The sequence below is a fragment of the Delphinapterus leucas genome, chromosome 2, assembly GCF_059928025.1.
Source record: "Delphinapterus leucas isolate spDelLeu-1000000601 "Yukka" chromosome 2, BTC_Dleu_Yukka2, whole genome shotgun sequence".
Taxonomy (NCBI): Eukaryota; Metazoa; Chordata; class Mammalia; order Artiodactyla; family Monodontidae; genus Delphinapterus; species Delphinapterus leucas.
This window is the reverse complement of record NC_143130.1, coordinates 127215471-127228120: the sequence shown is the minus strand read 5'-3', so window position 1 is coordinate 127228120 and position 12650 is coordinate 127215471. Positions and strand designations below refer to the sequence as shown.

The following is a 12650-nucleotide window of genomic DNA, read 5'->3' as shown; positions in this document are numbered from 1 at the left end:
TCAGCAATAAGGCTATTTGTTATCATTTGTGTGTTCACTAGAGTAGCACTTTTAATTTCCTTAAAGTACTTTTTCCTTTGGATTCACAACTTTACTGTTTGGCACAAGAGGCCTAGCTTTCAGCCTGTGTCAGCTCTTGACATGCCTTCCTCACTAAGCTTAATCATTTCTAGCTTTTGATTTAAAGTGAGAGACTTGCAACTCTTCCTTTCACTTGAACATTTAGAGGCCATTGTAGGCTTATTAATTGGCCTAATTTCAATACTCTTGCGTCCTCGGAGAATAAGAAGGCTCAAGGAGAGAGAGAGAGATGGGAATGGCTGGTCAGTGGAACAGTCAGAACACACAACATTTATCAATTAAATTCACTGTCTTATATTTGCACAGTTCATGGCACCCCAAACAATACAAGAGTAGCATCACAGATCACGTAACAAATATAACAATGATGAAAAAGTGTGAAATATTGTGAGAATTACCAAATGTGACAGAGTCATGAAGTGAGCAAATGCTGTTGGAAATATGGCACCAATAGTCTTGCTTGACACAGGGTTGCCACAAACCTTCAGTTTGTAAAAAACACAGTAAAGCAAAGGGCAATAAAACAAGATATGCCTGTACAGCCTTTTTCTTAACACTACTCTTTTTTTCAGACCTTTAATGCCTTTTGCCTGAACTGTGTAAGTAGCCTTGTGTTTTTACTTTATTCTGTTCATCTGAGTAATCTGTTTTGTGCAACTCCAGATTAGTCTTAATGTGTAGTTGTGGTTCTGACACATCAAAAACCTTCACTTGCATTCTTGCTCAAATTCAAATTATATAAAGATTTCTTCTGCCTTGCATTGAGAGTAATAGTTGACCTCAGTTATCCCTTCCAGCTGTATCCCCCATTATTTCCTTTAATAAAAGTTGTCAACCTTTGCTGTATGTTCAGATCATGCAAGGAGATTTTTAAGTGCCTGGACTACAGAAATGCTAGTTCCCAGTAAGATGAGTACGCATACTCCGCTCTGTTTCTTCTATGCAGCTGTAACACCTGGACAGAATTCTTGGAACAGCTTTTTGTTGACTCAGGAAGATAAATAATAACAGGTTGATTGAGGGAGACTAGAATTTTAAGAACCACCAAACTGGAAGTGAATTTCCAGTTTTTCCTCTAGATATTCCCCCAAGCTAAACTCAAGGCCACCTAAAACCAGGAAGGGGGCATTGAGGCAAGACAAAGAGAGTTCAAAGAGAAGCTCTTCAGTTATGGCTTGAACAGGAAGGGGGATTACTAACACTCAGAAACAGTAGAGGAAATCTCTCAGTTGTTTCTTTTTCTTTTCTCCTTTCTCTTACAACCCAGTACCCATACAATCCAGCAGGAGCAAGCATCACAGCATCAGTTGGGGCCCACACATACCTAAAACTCTGAAAGTGCGGAACCTTCCTCTCCAGTTCGGGTAGAGGTCTCAAAAGGGTGGGGCAAACCATTTTGCAATTTTCTCTTTCTGTCCTCTGCTTGGCCCTGAGAAAGATACAATTTTATAAAGTGTGCAGCAGAGCTGGGTAACTAAAACCCCAGGTTTCTGCCAGAGAATCAAAAATGGGAACCCTAGGGAACCAAAGACTGCAGAGAGGGAGGACCTAGGGAAAGCAACCCTATAAAGTTGTTTATGAACTTTTAGGCTCACCCTTGAGTTGCCCATTTGTGGATCTGATCCTAAACAGCATACCCAAGACTTTGAGAACTGAACTAAATGGTAGACCACCATGCAGTTTCCAGGCCAGCCACCCAGTGTCCAACATGCAGTATATCCTAATAACACTGCAAAGCTTTAAAAATGGAACTGACACTGAAACTGCAACCACAGAAGACTGACTGGAATTTATAGCTCAGGTTACAGCCAGGTTGGTTGCCTGCTAAAACAAAAATATTAATATTCTCTATAAAATATATATAAGACCCAGAGTTTTGTCATTCAAAATGTCTAGGAAATAATCCAAAATTACTTAGCATACAAAGAACCAGGAAAATTTCAACTCTTATGGAAAAAATAATAAACAGATGCGAATGCTGGGATTGACACAGATGTTGGAATTATCTGACAAGATTCTGAAGCAGGTATATAAAAATGCTTCAGGAACTAAAAGCAAACATTCTTGAACAGAAATTTATAATGTCTCAGCAAGAAATAGAAAATGTAAATAAGGATCAAATGGAAATTTTAGAACTGAAAAATAAGATAAAAACTCACTGGATAGGCTCAATAGCAGAATGAGATGAGAGAGCAAAGAGGCAGTCAGTATCAGGAATGGAGGAATAGGAAGACAGATGGCAACTCTGGGTAAATACAGTAGACTTCTCTTGAGTTCTTGTAAATGTTTAGCGGTTTAAGGCAAATATTGCATTGCATGATGGAGTTCTTCAGTGTTTATAAATGTGATACAGAAGACAAGTGAGGAAGAGGCTTATATGATGGTAAGATTTTACTTGAAGCAGTAAGATACTGATTCTAAGTTGACTGTTCAGTATGTATATAGTAAACCCCAGAGCAGCCACTAAAAAACTACACATACCTTCAAACATATAATAGATAAATTAAAATACTAAAAAAAAAAGGCAGAAAAAGGAAATAGAAAACAGGAGGAACAAAGAAAAACAATTACATTAATTATGTTAATAATATAAATTACATTAATTATGTTAATAATATAAATACCATTTAAAAGATTGTTAGAATGAATTTAAAAACATGATCCCACTGTGTTGTGTAAAGGAAACTCACTTCAAATAGGACATAGGTAAGTTAAAAGTGAAAGGATAGATACATACCATGCAAATTCAATAAATAGCTGGAGTGGCTATACTAATACTAATCAAAGATTTCAGTATGAAGAAAATATTGAGAATAAAGACGGACATTACAAAATGATAGAAGTGCCATTTCACCAGGAAGACTTAACAATCCTAAATGTGTATGCACCTGAGAACAAAACCTCAAAATACATGAATCAAAATCTGACAAAACTAAAAGGAAAGTACTGAACTGAAAAGAGTCAAATCCACAATCATAGTTGGAGACTTCAGTATTCTTCTCTTGGTAATTGATGGCAGTAGTAGACAGATAATTAGTAAGGGTATACAAGAACTGAATGAACAACACCATCAGCCAACTGTGCTAGCTGACATTTTGGAATAGTGTACCCAACAGGGAAAAAACACATTATTTCTAAGGATAGGTGGATTATTCACTAAGAAAGAACATTTACTAGGTCATAAAACAAATCTTAACGAATTGAGTATAACTGAAGTTATATAAAGGGTGTTCTCTGGCCATAATTGAATTAAACTACAAGTCCGTAAAAGAAAACAAAAAATTCCAAGTGGTTGAAAAATAAATAACACACCTATAAATAATCTATGGGTCAAAGAGGAAGTCTCAAGGGAAGATATTCTGAACTGAACAACAAAGAAAATATATCAAAATTTGCAGTGTGAGCCCAGAAGTTCATAAACAATGTTACAGTTTGGTTTTACGTAGCTCATTTCTCTGCCTGATTTTCATGATACTTTCTTCATAAATGAAATTGTGGTATGATCTTATAGTGATTGGACTACTGAGTAATAAAAAGGAAGAACTATTGATACTTGTAACCACTTGAATGAATTTCAGAGGTATTATGCTGAGTGAAAAATGCCAGCCCAAAAGGTTACATACTATATGATTCCATTTATGTTATGTTCTGGAGAAGACAGAACTAAAAAGAAAGAAAATGGATCAGGGATTTCCAGTGGTTATAGTGGTGGACCACAGAGGGGTAGCACTGGGAGTTTTTTTTCAGTCTGATGGAACTGTTCCATCTGTTGTGTTATATATCTGTTAAGATTCATAGAACCATACCCAAAAAGACAATTTTACTTAAACTGTTTAAAAAGTGCCTAGACTGCATACTATTAAAATATTCAGATATGGCAGGTTTGGGTTTGGGTTTTATGCTTCTCTAGTTTTTTACAGCTTTGACCTGCAGCTATTTCTTTGAAATTTCCTGTTCTATAAATATGAACTATTTATCATTCCCTGACCATATGTAGTTCTTCCTTGTCTTCATTTCTTTGCCAATATTATGGCCTTATTTTCACCTGTTATATTTTTATCCATCCTTCAAATTTTATCTCACATGTCACCTCCTCCCTGTAACATTTCCTTGTTATCACCTATTCCTACTTTCCACTCAGTTAGATGTAATGCCTCTTTCTTACAAACAACGTAAAGCAATTCTAATGCTGATTTCAAAGCAAAATAATCACATGAGGAGCTTTTGGAAAATGCAAAGGATTGCTGCTCCAGACCTACTGTATTGAAATCTTCAGGGATGGAGTCTATGAATCTGTTCGCTTATTTTACTTGCTTGCTTGCATTTTGCTATAAGCTCCTTAAGTGATTCTTGGTTGCAGCCCACTGTTTTGTACCCCCCCCCCATCATGCTTATAACCTAGTAGGGTAGACAGATACTTAGCAAATAATCCCTGTAAGAAGCTTATGACAGTATTTATCAGGGAAATCTGACTTAGTTTAGGCAGATACTAGAACTAAGATTTGAAGGTTAAATAAGAAGTATTTAGGCCAAAGATTCATGATAAGTACGTTTTAAAGTAAAACAGTGTATGTAAAAGTAGAAAGTAAGAGAGCATATTTAAAAATACTAAAGGCCAAAATGACCGGCATACAGAAAGTGAGGGAAGAGCTGTAGAGGATGAGAATAGACAGGCAAGGAAGAACATAGATCATATTTAGGTTTTTATGCTTAAAAATGACGAAGTGATTTTTAAGTAGGACTGGAGTGATATGATTACATTTGCCTTTTTAAATTATCTGGGATTAACTAGAGAAGATGTGTTCATTACAGACTAATTTCTTATTAAGTGCATTAAGTATTTTTATTATGACAAAATAGTCCTTTTAGGCAATCCTAGACTTGAATGTTAGCTATGTACACAGATAGGGAAGCTTGAGCCCCCTCCCTATAGTTCTCTGCTTTAGAACAAATGTGGAATGATTAGTTATGCAAGAGTAGAACATTTGTTAAGTGTTCAATGCCCATAAGTATTTGTTCTCCTTTTATGCATCGAGTGGTATTCTGTAGTTAGATCATATCTGTTCACAAAAGTTGATTCTTAAATTTTCATGAATTTTACAAATTAAATGTTTCATGATCATTATTAAAAATTAAATTATATAAACTAAAGGTTAAATAAATTTATTAGAAACAAACTAAAACTCTAAACTCATCACTTCCTAATTATTTTACTATATTTTATTATCTGTGCCCTTGAGGTTCTTTACATCTGTCATATCTGTGTAGTGGAAATTCTTTATAATTGTGTGCTGTTGCACATTTCTTACTCCATGTTGGTAACTTGAAATCATCCACGATAGGAGTATTTACAACATCGAAATTGACAAACACTACAAATTGGGGCTTTTTAACCCCAGAGAACTAGTTGTAAAAAATTTACCAGCATAACACTGCATAGGTTAACTGGTGAGTTAAATAGATCTTTTCTGGCAGAACTATCAGCCTAACCACAATATATAATATCTCTTGGAGGGGGAGGGCAGTAATATGTATACCAGGTTCTAAATACAGTAAGTCCCCTACATCTGAACCTTCAAGTTGTGAACTTCTGAAGATGCGAACATGTGTTCACATGTCCAGTCACATAAGTTAGTTCACATGTCTAGTGTATACTGTCACGTGTGTGCATCCTTTACAAGTAGTTGTGCTTTTGTGTGCTTTACTGTACAATATTGTATCGAGTACAGTAGTACAGTATCTTTATTTCAAGCCCAGGATGTCCGGATGCAAGCATAAAAGCAGTGGTGATGTAGCTGGTACTACTGTACTTTTCAAGGTACTTTAGTGTAAGAGTAAAAATGTTTTTATTTTTTGTGTTTGTTTTTAATGTATTATTTGTGTGCAAAGTAATATAAGCGTATTACAGTATAGCACTATATAGCCAATTGTGTTAGTTGGATACCTAGGCTAACTTTGTTGGACTTACCGACAAATTGGACTTAAAAATGCAGTCTCGGAACGAAATTCATTCATATGTAGGGGACTTACTGTAATCATTTGCAATGAGATTTTAGAATGAAACTCGTTTGTTAAATTGGGGAACTACCTTATATTGACTTAGTTTTTTTCTATTTCAATTTTCATTTCCCTCAGTTAAGTATTATATCTAAAATATTGTGTTCTATAAATTATAATAGAATGAAAGCAAGCGTAACACTTTTTAATAAGAGTTTGTAACATGGAATATATAGAAACTAGGAGCTTGTCTTCCAATATAGTTAGCACCAGTAAGATTTGTGCAGCAGTGTACAAAAGTTAGTCATGCTAGAGTCCCCCCAAAGATCTAATCACTGATTAGTTGGACTTAGGAAAAAAATGTTGAAAGATTGGGCATGGTTTTTCAGGTTTAATAGACTACAACAAAATAGAAGGCATCTACTAGATATGTACACTTACATCTTTGTATTTTAAGCATTAGAGTAGGTTATTAAGTGGAGAGAATACTATCTTCTTCCTAAATAGTTATCTAGAATGATTTTGATAAAATTCCTTCAGCTCAGTAATTCTCCTTGATTTAGTAGTATGCCTTCAGGAGGTTATTTTTTTTATTGAGTTGAATTGCTTGTTCTTTAACTGTTTTTGGTCTTCGATAGTGCTTTTGCATCTCTTCCAAAGCACAAACCTGGTTTCTGGTCAGAGGTGGCTATGGCTGTAGGTTCTCGATCTGCTCATGAATGCCAGAGGAAATACATGGAAGATCCCCGAGGAAAAAGATCTCAGAAACATGTCACCAAGAAAAAGCCAGTCAACCCCAAAGGTAACCTTTGTAGGAAATAGTTTTTTCCTAGTTCTCAGTATCGATTTCTTTTTTTGAATTTTATTTATTTATTTATACAGCAGGTTCTTATTAGTCATCCATTTTATACACATCAGTGTATACATGTCAATCCCAATCTCCCAGTTCATCACACCACCACCCCCACCTGACACTGCTTTCCCCCCTTGGTGTCCATACGTTTGTTCTCTACATCTGTGTCTCAATTTCTGCCCTGCAAACCGGTTCATCTATACCATTTTTCTAGGTTACACATACATGTGTTAATATGCGATATTTGTTTTTCTCTTTCTGACTTACTTCACTCTGTATGACAGTCTGTAGATTCATCCACGTCTCTACAAATGACCCAATTTCATTCCTTTTTATGGCTGAGTAATATTCCATTGTATATATGTACCACATCTTCATTAATCATTTGTCTGTCGAGGGGCATTTAGGTTGCTTCCATGACCTGGCTATTGTAAATAGTGCTGCAGTGAACATTGGGATGCATGTGTCTTTTTGAATTATGGTTTCCTCTGGGTAACCCAGTAGTGGGATTGCTGGGTCATGTGGTAATTCTATTTTTCGTTTTTTTAAATTTTTTAAGGAACCTCCATACTGTTCTCCATAGTGGCTGTGTCAATTTACATTCCTACCAACAGTGCAAGAGGGTTCCCTTTTCTCCACACCCTCTCCAGCATTTGTTTGTAGATTTTCTGATGATGACCATTTTAACTGGTGTGAGGTAATAACTCATTGTAGTTTTGATTTGCATTTCTCTAATAATTAGTGATGTTGAGGAGCTTTTCATGTGCTTCTTGGCCATCTGTATGTCTTCTTTGGAGAAATGTCTATTTAGGTCTTCTGCCCATTTTTGGATTGGGTTGTTTGTTTCTTTAATATTGAGCTGCATGAGCTGTTTATATATTTTGGGGATTAATCCTTTGTCCGTTGGTTCGTTTGCAAATATATTTCCCATTCTGAGGGTTCTCTTTTCGTCTTGTTTGTAGTTTCCTTTACTTTGCAAAAGCTTTTAAGTTTCATGAGGTCCCATTTGTTTATTTTTGTTTTTATTTCCATTACTCTAAGAGGTGGATCAAAAACATCTTGCTGTGATTTATGTCAGAGAGTGTTCTTCCTATGTTTTCCTCTAAGAGTTTTATAGTGTCTAGTCTTATATTTACTTCTCTAATCTATTTTGAGTTTATTTTTATGTATGGTGTTAGGTAGTGTTCTAATTTCATTCTTTTACATGTAGCTGTCCAGTTTTCCCAGCACCACTTATTGAAGAGGCTGTCTTTTCTCCATTGTATATCCTTTACCTCCTTTGTCATAGATTAGTTGACCATAGCCGCGTGGGTTTATCTCTGTGCTTTCTGTCCTGTTCCATTGATCTACATTTCTGTTTTTGTGCTAGTACCATATTGTCTTGATTACTGTAGCTTTGTAGTATAGTCTGAAGTCAGGGAGTCTGATTCCTCCAGCTCCGTTTTTTCCCCTCAAGACTGCTTTGGCTATTGGGGGTCTTGTGCCTCCATACAAATTTTAAGATTTTTTTGTTGTAGTTCTGTGAAAAATGCCATTGGTAATTTGATAGGCATTGCATTGAATCTGTAGATTGCTTTGGGTAGTTAAGTCATTTTCACAATATTGATTTTTCCAATCCAAGAACATGCTATATCTCTCCATCTGTTTGTATCATCTTTAATTTATTTCATCAGTGTCTTATACTTTTCTGCATACAGGTCTTTTGTCTCCCTAGGTAGGTTTATTCCTAGGTATTTTATTCTTTTTGTTGCAGTGGTAAATGGGAGTGTTTCCTTAATTTCTCTTTCAGATTTTTCATCATTAGTGTACGGGAATGCAAGAGATTTCTGTGTATTAATTTTGTATCCTGCAACTTTACCAAATTCATTGATTAGCTCTAGTAGTTTTCTGGTGGCATCTTTAGGATTCTCTATGTATAGGATCATGTCATCTGCAAACAGTGACAGTTTTACTTCTTCTTTTCCAATTTGTATTCCTTTTATTTCTTTTTCTTCTCTGATGGCCGTGGCTAGGACTTCCAAAACTATGTTGAATAATAGTGGCGAGAGTGGACATCCTTGTCTTGTTCCTGATCTTAGAGGAAATGCTTTCAGTTTTTCACCATTGAGAATGATGTTTGCTGTGGGTTTGTCATATAGCCTTTATTATGTTGAGGTAGGTTCCCTCTATGCCCACTTTCTGGAAAGTTTTTATCATAAATTGGTGTTGAATTTTGTCAAAAGCTTTTTTTCTGCATCTATTGAGATGATCATATGGTTTTTATTCTTCAATTTGTTAATATGGTGTATCACATTGATTTGCGTATATTGAAGAATCCTTGCATCCCTGGGATAAATCCCACTTGGTCATGGTGTATGATCCTTTTAATGTGTTGTTGGATCCTGTTTGCTAGTATTTTGTTGAGGACTTTTGCATTTATATTCATCAGTGATATTGGTCTGTAATTTTCTTATTTTGTAGTATCTTTGTCTGGTTTTGGTATCAGGGTGATGGTGGCATTATAGAATGAGTTTGGGAGTGTTCCTCCCTCTGCAATTTTTTGGAAGAGTCTGAGAAGGATGGGTGTTAGCTCTTCTCTAAATGTTTGATAGAATTCACCTGTGAAGCCATCTGGTCCTGGACTTTTGTTTGTTGGAACATTTTTAATCACAGTTTCAATTTCATTACTTGTGATTGGTCTGTTCATATTTTCTGTTTCTTCCTGGTTTAGTCTTAGAAGGTTATACCTTTCTAAGAATTTGTCCATTTCTTCCAGGTGGTCCATTTTATTGACATAGAGTTGCTTGTAGTAGTCTCTTAGGATGCTTTATATTTCTGCAGTGTCTGTTGTAACTTCTCCTTTTTCATTTCTAGTTTTATTGATTTGAGTCCTCTCCTTTTTCTTGATGAGTCCGGCTAATGGTTTATCAATTTTGTTTATCTTCTCAAAGAACCAGCTTTTAGAGTTACTGATCTTTGTTGTTTTCTTTGTTTCTGTTTCATTTATTTCTGCTCTGATCTTTATGATTTCTTTCCTTCTGCTAACTTTGGGTTTTGTTTGTTCTTCTTTCTCTAGTTCCTTTAGGTGTAAGGTTAGATTGTTTGAGATTTTTCTTGTTTCTTCAGGTAGGCTTGTATAGCTATAAACTTCCCTCTTAGAACTGCTTTTGCTGCATCCCATAGGTTTTGGATCATCGTGTTTTCATTATCATTTGTCTCTAGGTATTTTTTGATTTCCTCTTTGATTTCTTCACTGATCTCTTGGTTATTTAGTAACGTATTGTTTAGTCTCATCATGTGTTTGTGTTTTTTACGTTTTTTTCCCTGTAATTGATTTCTAATCTCGTAGCATTGTGGTCAGAAAAGATGCTTGATATGAGTTCAATTTTCTTAAATTTACTGAGGCTTGATTTGTGACCCAAAATGTGATCTATCCTGAGAATGTTCTGTGCGCACTTGAGAAGAAAGTGTAACCTGCTTTTGGATGGAATGTCCTATAAATGTCAATTAAATCTGTCTGGTCTATTGTGTTTTAAAGTTTGTATTTCCTTATTAATTTTCTGTTTGGATGATCTGTCCATTGGTGTAAGTGAGGTGTTAACATCCCCCACTATTATTGTGTTACTGTCGATTTCCTCTTTGAAAGCTGTTAGCAGTTGCCTTATGTATTGAGGTGCTCCTATGTTGGGTGCATATATATTTATAATTGTTATATCTTCTTCTTGGATTGATTCCTTGATCATTATGTAGTGTACTTCCTTGTCTCTTGTAACATTCTTTATTTTAAAGTCTGTTTTATCTGATATGAGTATTGCTACTTCAGCTTTCTTTTGATTTCCATTTGCATGGACTATCTTTTTCCATCCCCTCACTTTCAGTCTGAATGTGTCCCTTGGTCTGAAGTGGGTCTCTTGTAGACAGCATATATATGGGTCTTGTTTTTGTATCCATTCAGCAAGCCTGTGTCTTTTGGTTGGAGCATTTAATGCATTCATGTTTAAGGTAATTATTGATATGTATGTTCCTTTTACCATTTTCTTAATTGTTTTGGGTTTGTTTTTGTAGGTCCTTTTCTTCTCTTGTGTTTCCTGCCTAGAGAAGTTCCTTTAGCATTTGTTGTAGAGCTGGTTTGGTGGTGCTGAATTCTCTTAGCTTTTGCTTCTCTGTAAAGCTTTTGATTTCTCCATCAAATCTGAATGAGATCCTTGCCCGGTAGAGTAATCTTGGTTGTAGGTTCTTCACTTTCATCACTTTAAGTATATCATGCCACTCCCTTCTGGCTTGTAGAGTTTCTGCTGAGAAATCAGCTGTTAACCTTATGGGAGTTCCCTTGTATGTTATTTGTAGTTTTTCCCTTGCTGTATTCAATTCTTCTTTGTCTTTAATTTTTGCCAATTTGATTACTTTGTGTCTCGGCGTGTTTCTCCTTGGGTTTATCCTGTATGGGACTCTCTCCACTTCCTGGACTTGGGTGGCTATTTCCTTTCCCATGTTAGGGAAGTTTTCGACTGTAATCTCTTCAAATATTTTCTTGGGTCCTCTCTTTCTCTCTCCTCCTTCTGGGATCCCTATAATTCCAATGTTGTTGCGTTTAATGTTGTCCCACAGGTCTCTTAGGCTGTCTTCATTTTTCCTCATGCTTTTTTCTTTATTCTGTTCCATGACAGTGAATTCCACCATTCTGTCTGCCAGGTCACTTATCCGTTCTTCTGCCTCAGTTATTCTGCTATTGATTCCTTTTAGTGTATTTTTCATTTCAGTTATTGTGTTGTTCATCTCTGTTTGTTTGTTCTTTAATTCTTCTAGATCTTTGTTAAACATTTCTTGCGTCTTCTACATCTTTGCCTCCATTCTTTTTCCGAGGTCCTGGATCATCTTCACTATCGTTTTTCTGAATTCTTTTTCTGGAAGGTTGCCTATCTCCACTTCATTTAGTTGTTTTTCTAAGGTTTTATCTTGTTCCTTCATCTGGTACATAGCCCTCTGCCTTTTCATCTTGTCTATCTGTGAATGTGGTTTTTGTTCCACAGGCTGCAGGATTGTAGTTCTTGCTTCTCCTGTCTGCCCTCTGGTGGATGAGGCTATCTAAAAGGCTTATGCAAGTTTCCTGATCAGTATCAATTTCTGATCACTCATTAGATGTATTTTCTATTTATCCATGTGTTTTATTATAGGTATTTTTTGTTGTTTTTAAAATTTTAAAGCTAGGAAGAACTCCAGGGATCATCTGTTTAATTTTTAAGTCTGACCTAGCTACTTACTTACATCAATAGTAGCCTTAGCAGCCTTGTGCTTTGAGTTTGTTCTAGGAAATCTGCAGTTGGATCCAGAGATTTCAATAACTGGATTATTGTTCTAAGGGTCTAAGTTAATTTGAGGCCACTTGGGTAGGGCCCCCTAGTAATTCATAAGAAAACTCAGAATAAATTTAGTTTTTATAGTCCCTAGTTGTACACACTCCTGGCCAGGGTTTCTGCCAGAGAAGTCCTATACCAGGCTTTAGGGAATATTCAGTATCCCTGTCCTAATTGAATAAGGTTTATATTTCAGCAAAATCAATAAGTTAGGTAGTCAGCGAGAGAAGTGTGAGAGGTAACCTTTCTCACAGGTAAAGAACCTTTTCAACCTCACGCTACCTAATCCTAATATAATTTCTTCCTGAGTAGTCTTGTAATCTAATCACATTGCGCAGATCCCAGTGTAGAAAGAATCATTTGTTATATTAGAGGCTTGGAAATAT

The 12650-nt window shown here is 35.8% G+C and overlaps 1 protein-coding gene across 5 annotated transcripts in view; it reads left to right on the top strand.

Moving 5' to 3' along the window:
- MIS18BP1 (MIS18 binding protein 1) overlaps positions 1-12650 on the top strand; it is a 60758-nt gene that overhangs the window by 34374 nt on the left and 13734 nt on the right. For all 5 annotated transcript variants that reach the window (XM_022570651.3, XM_089907661.1, XM_022570648.3 and 2 more), the window contains one exon: positions 6717-6880. In XM_022570651.3, coding sequence (XP_022426359.2) covers positions 6717-6880 — 164 coding nt within the window. The remainder of the gene's footprint in view (positions 1-6716; positions 6881-12650) is intronic.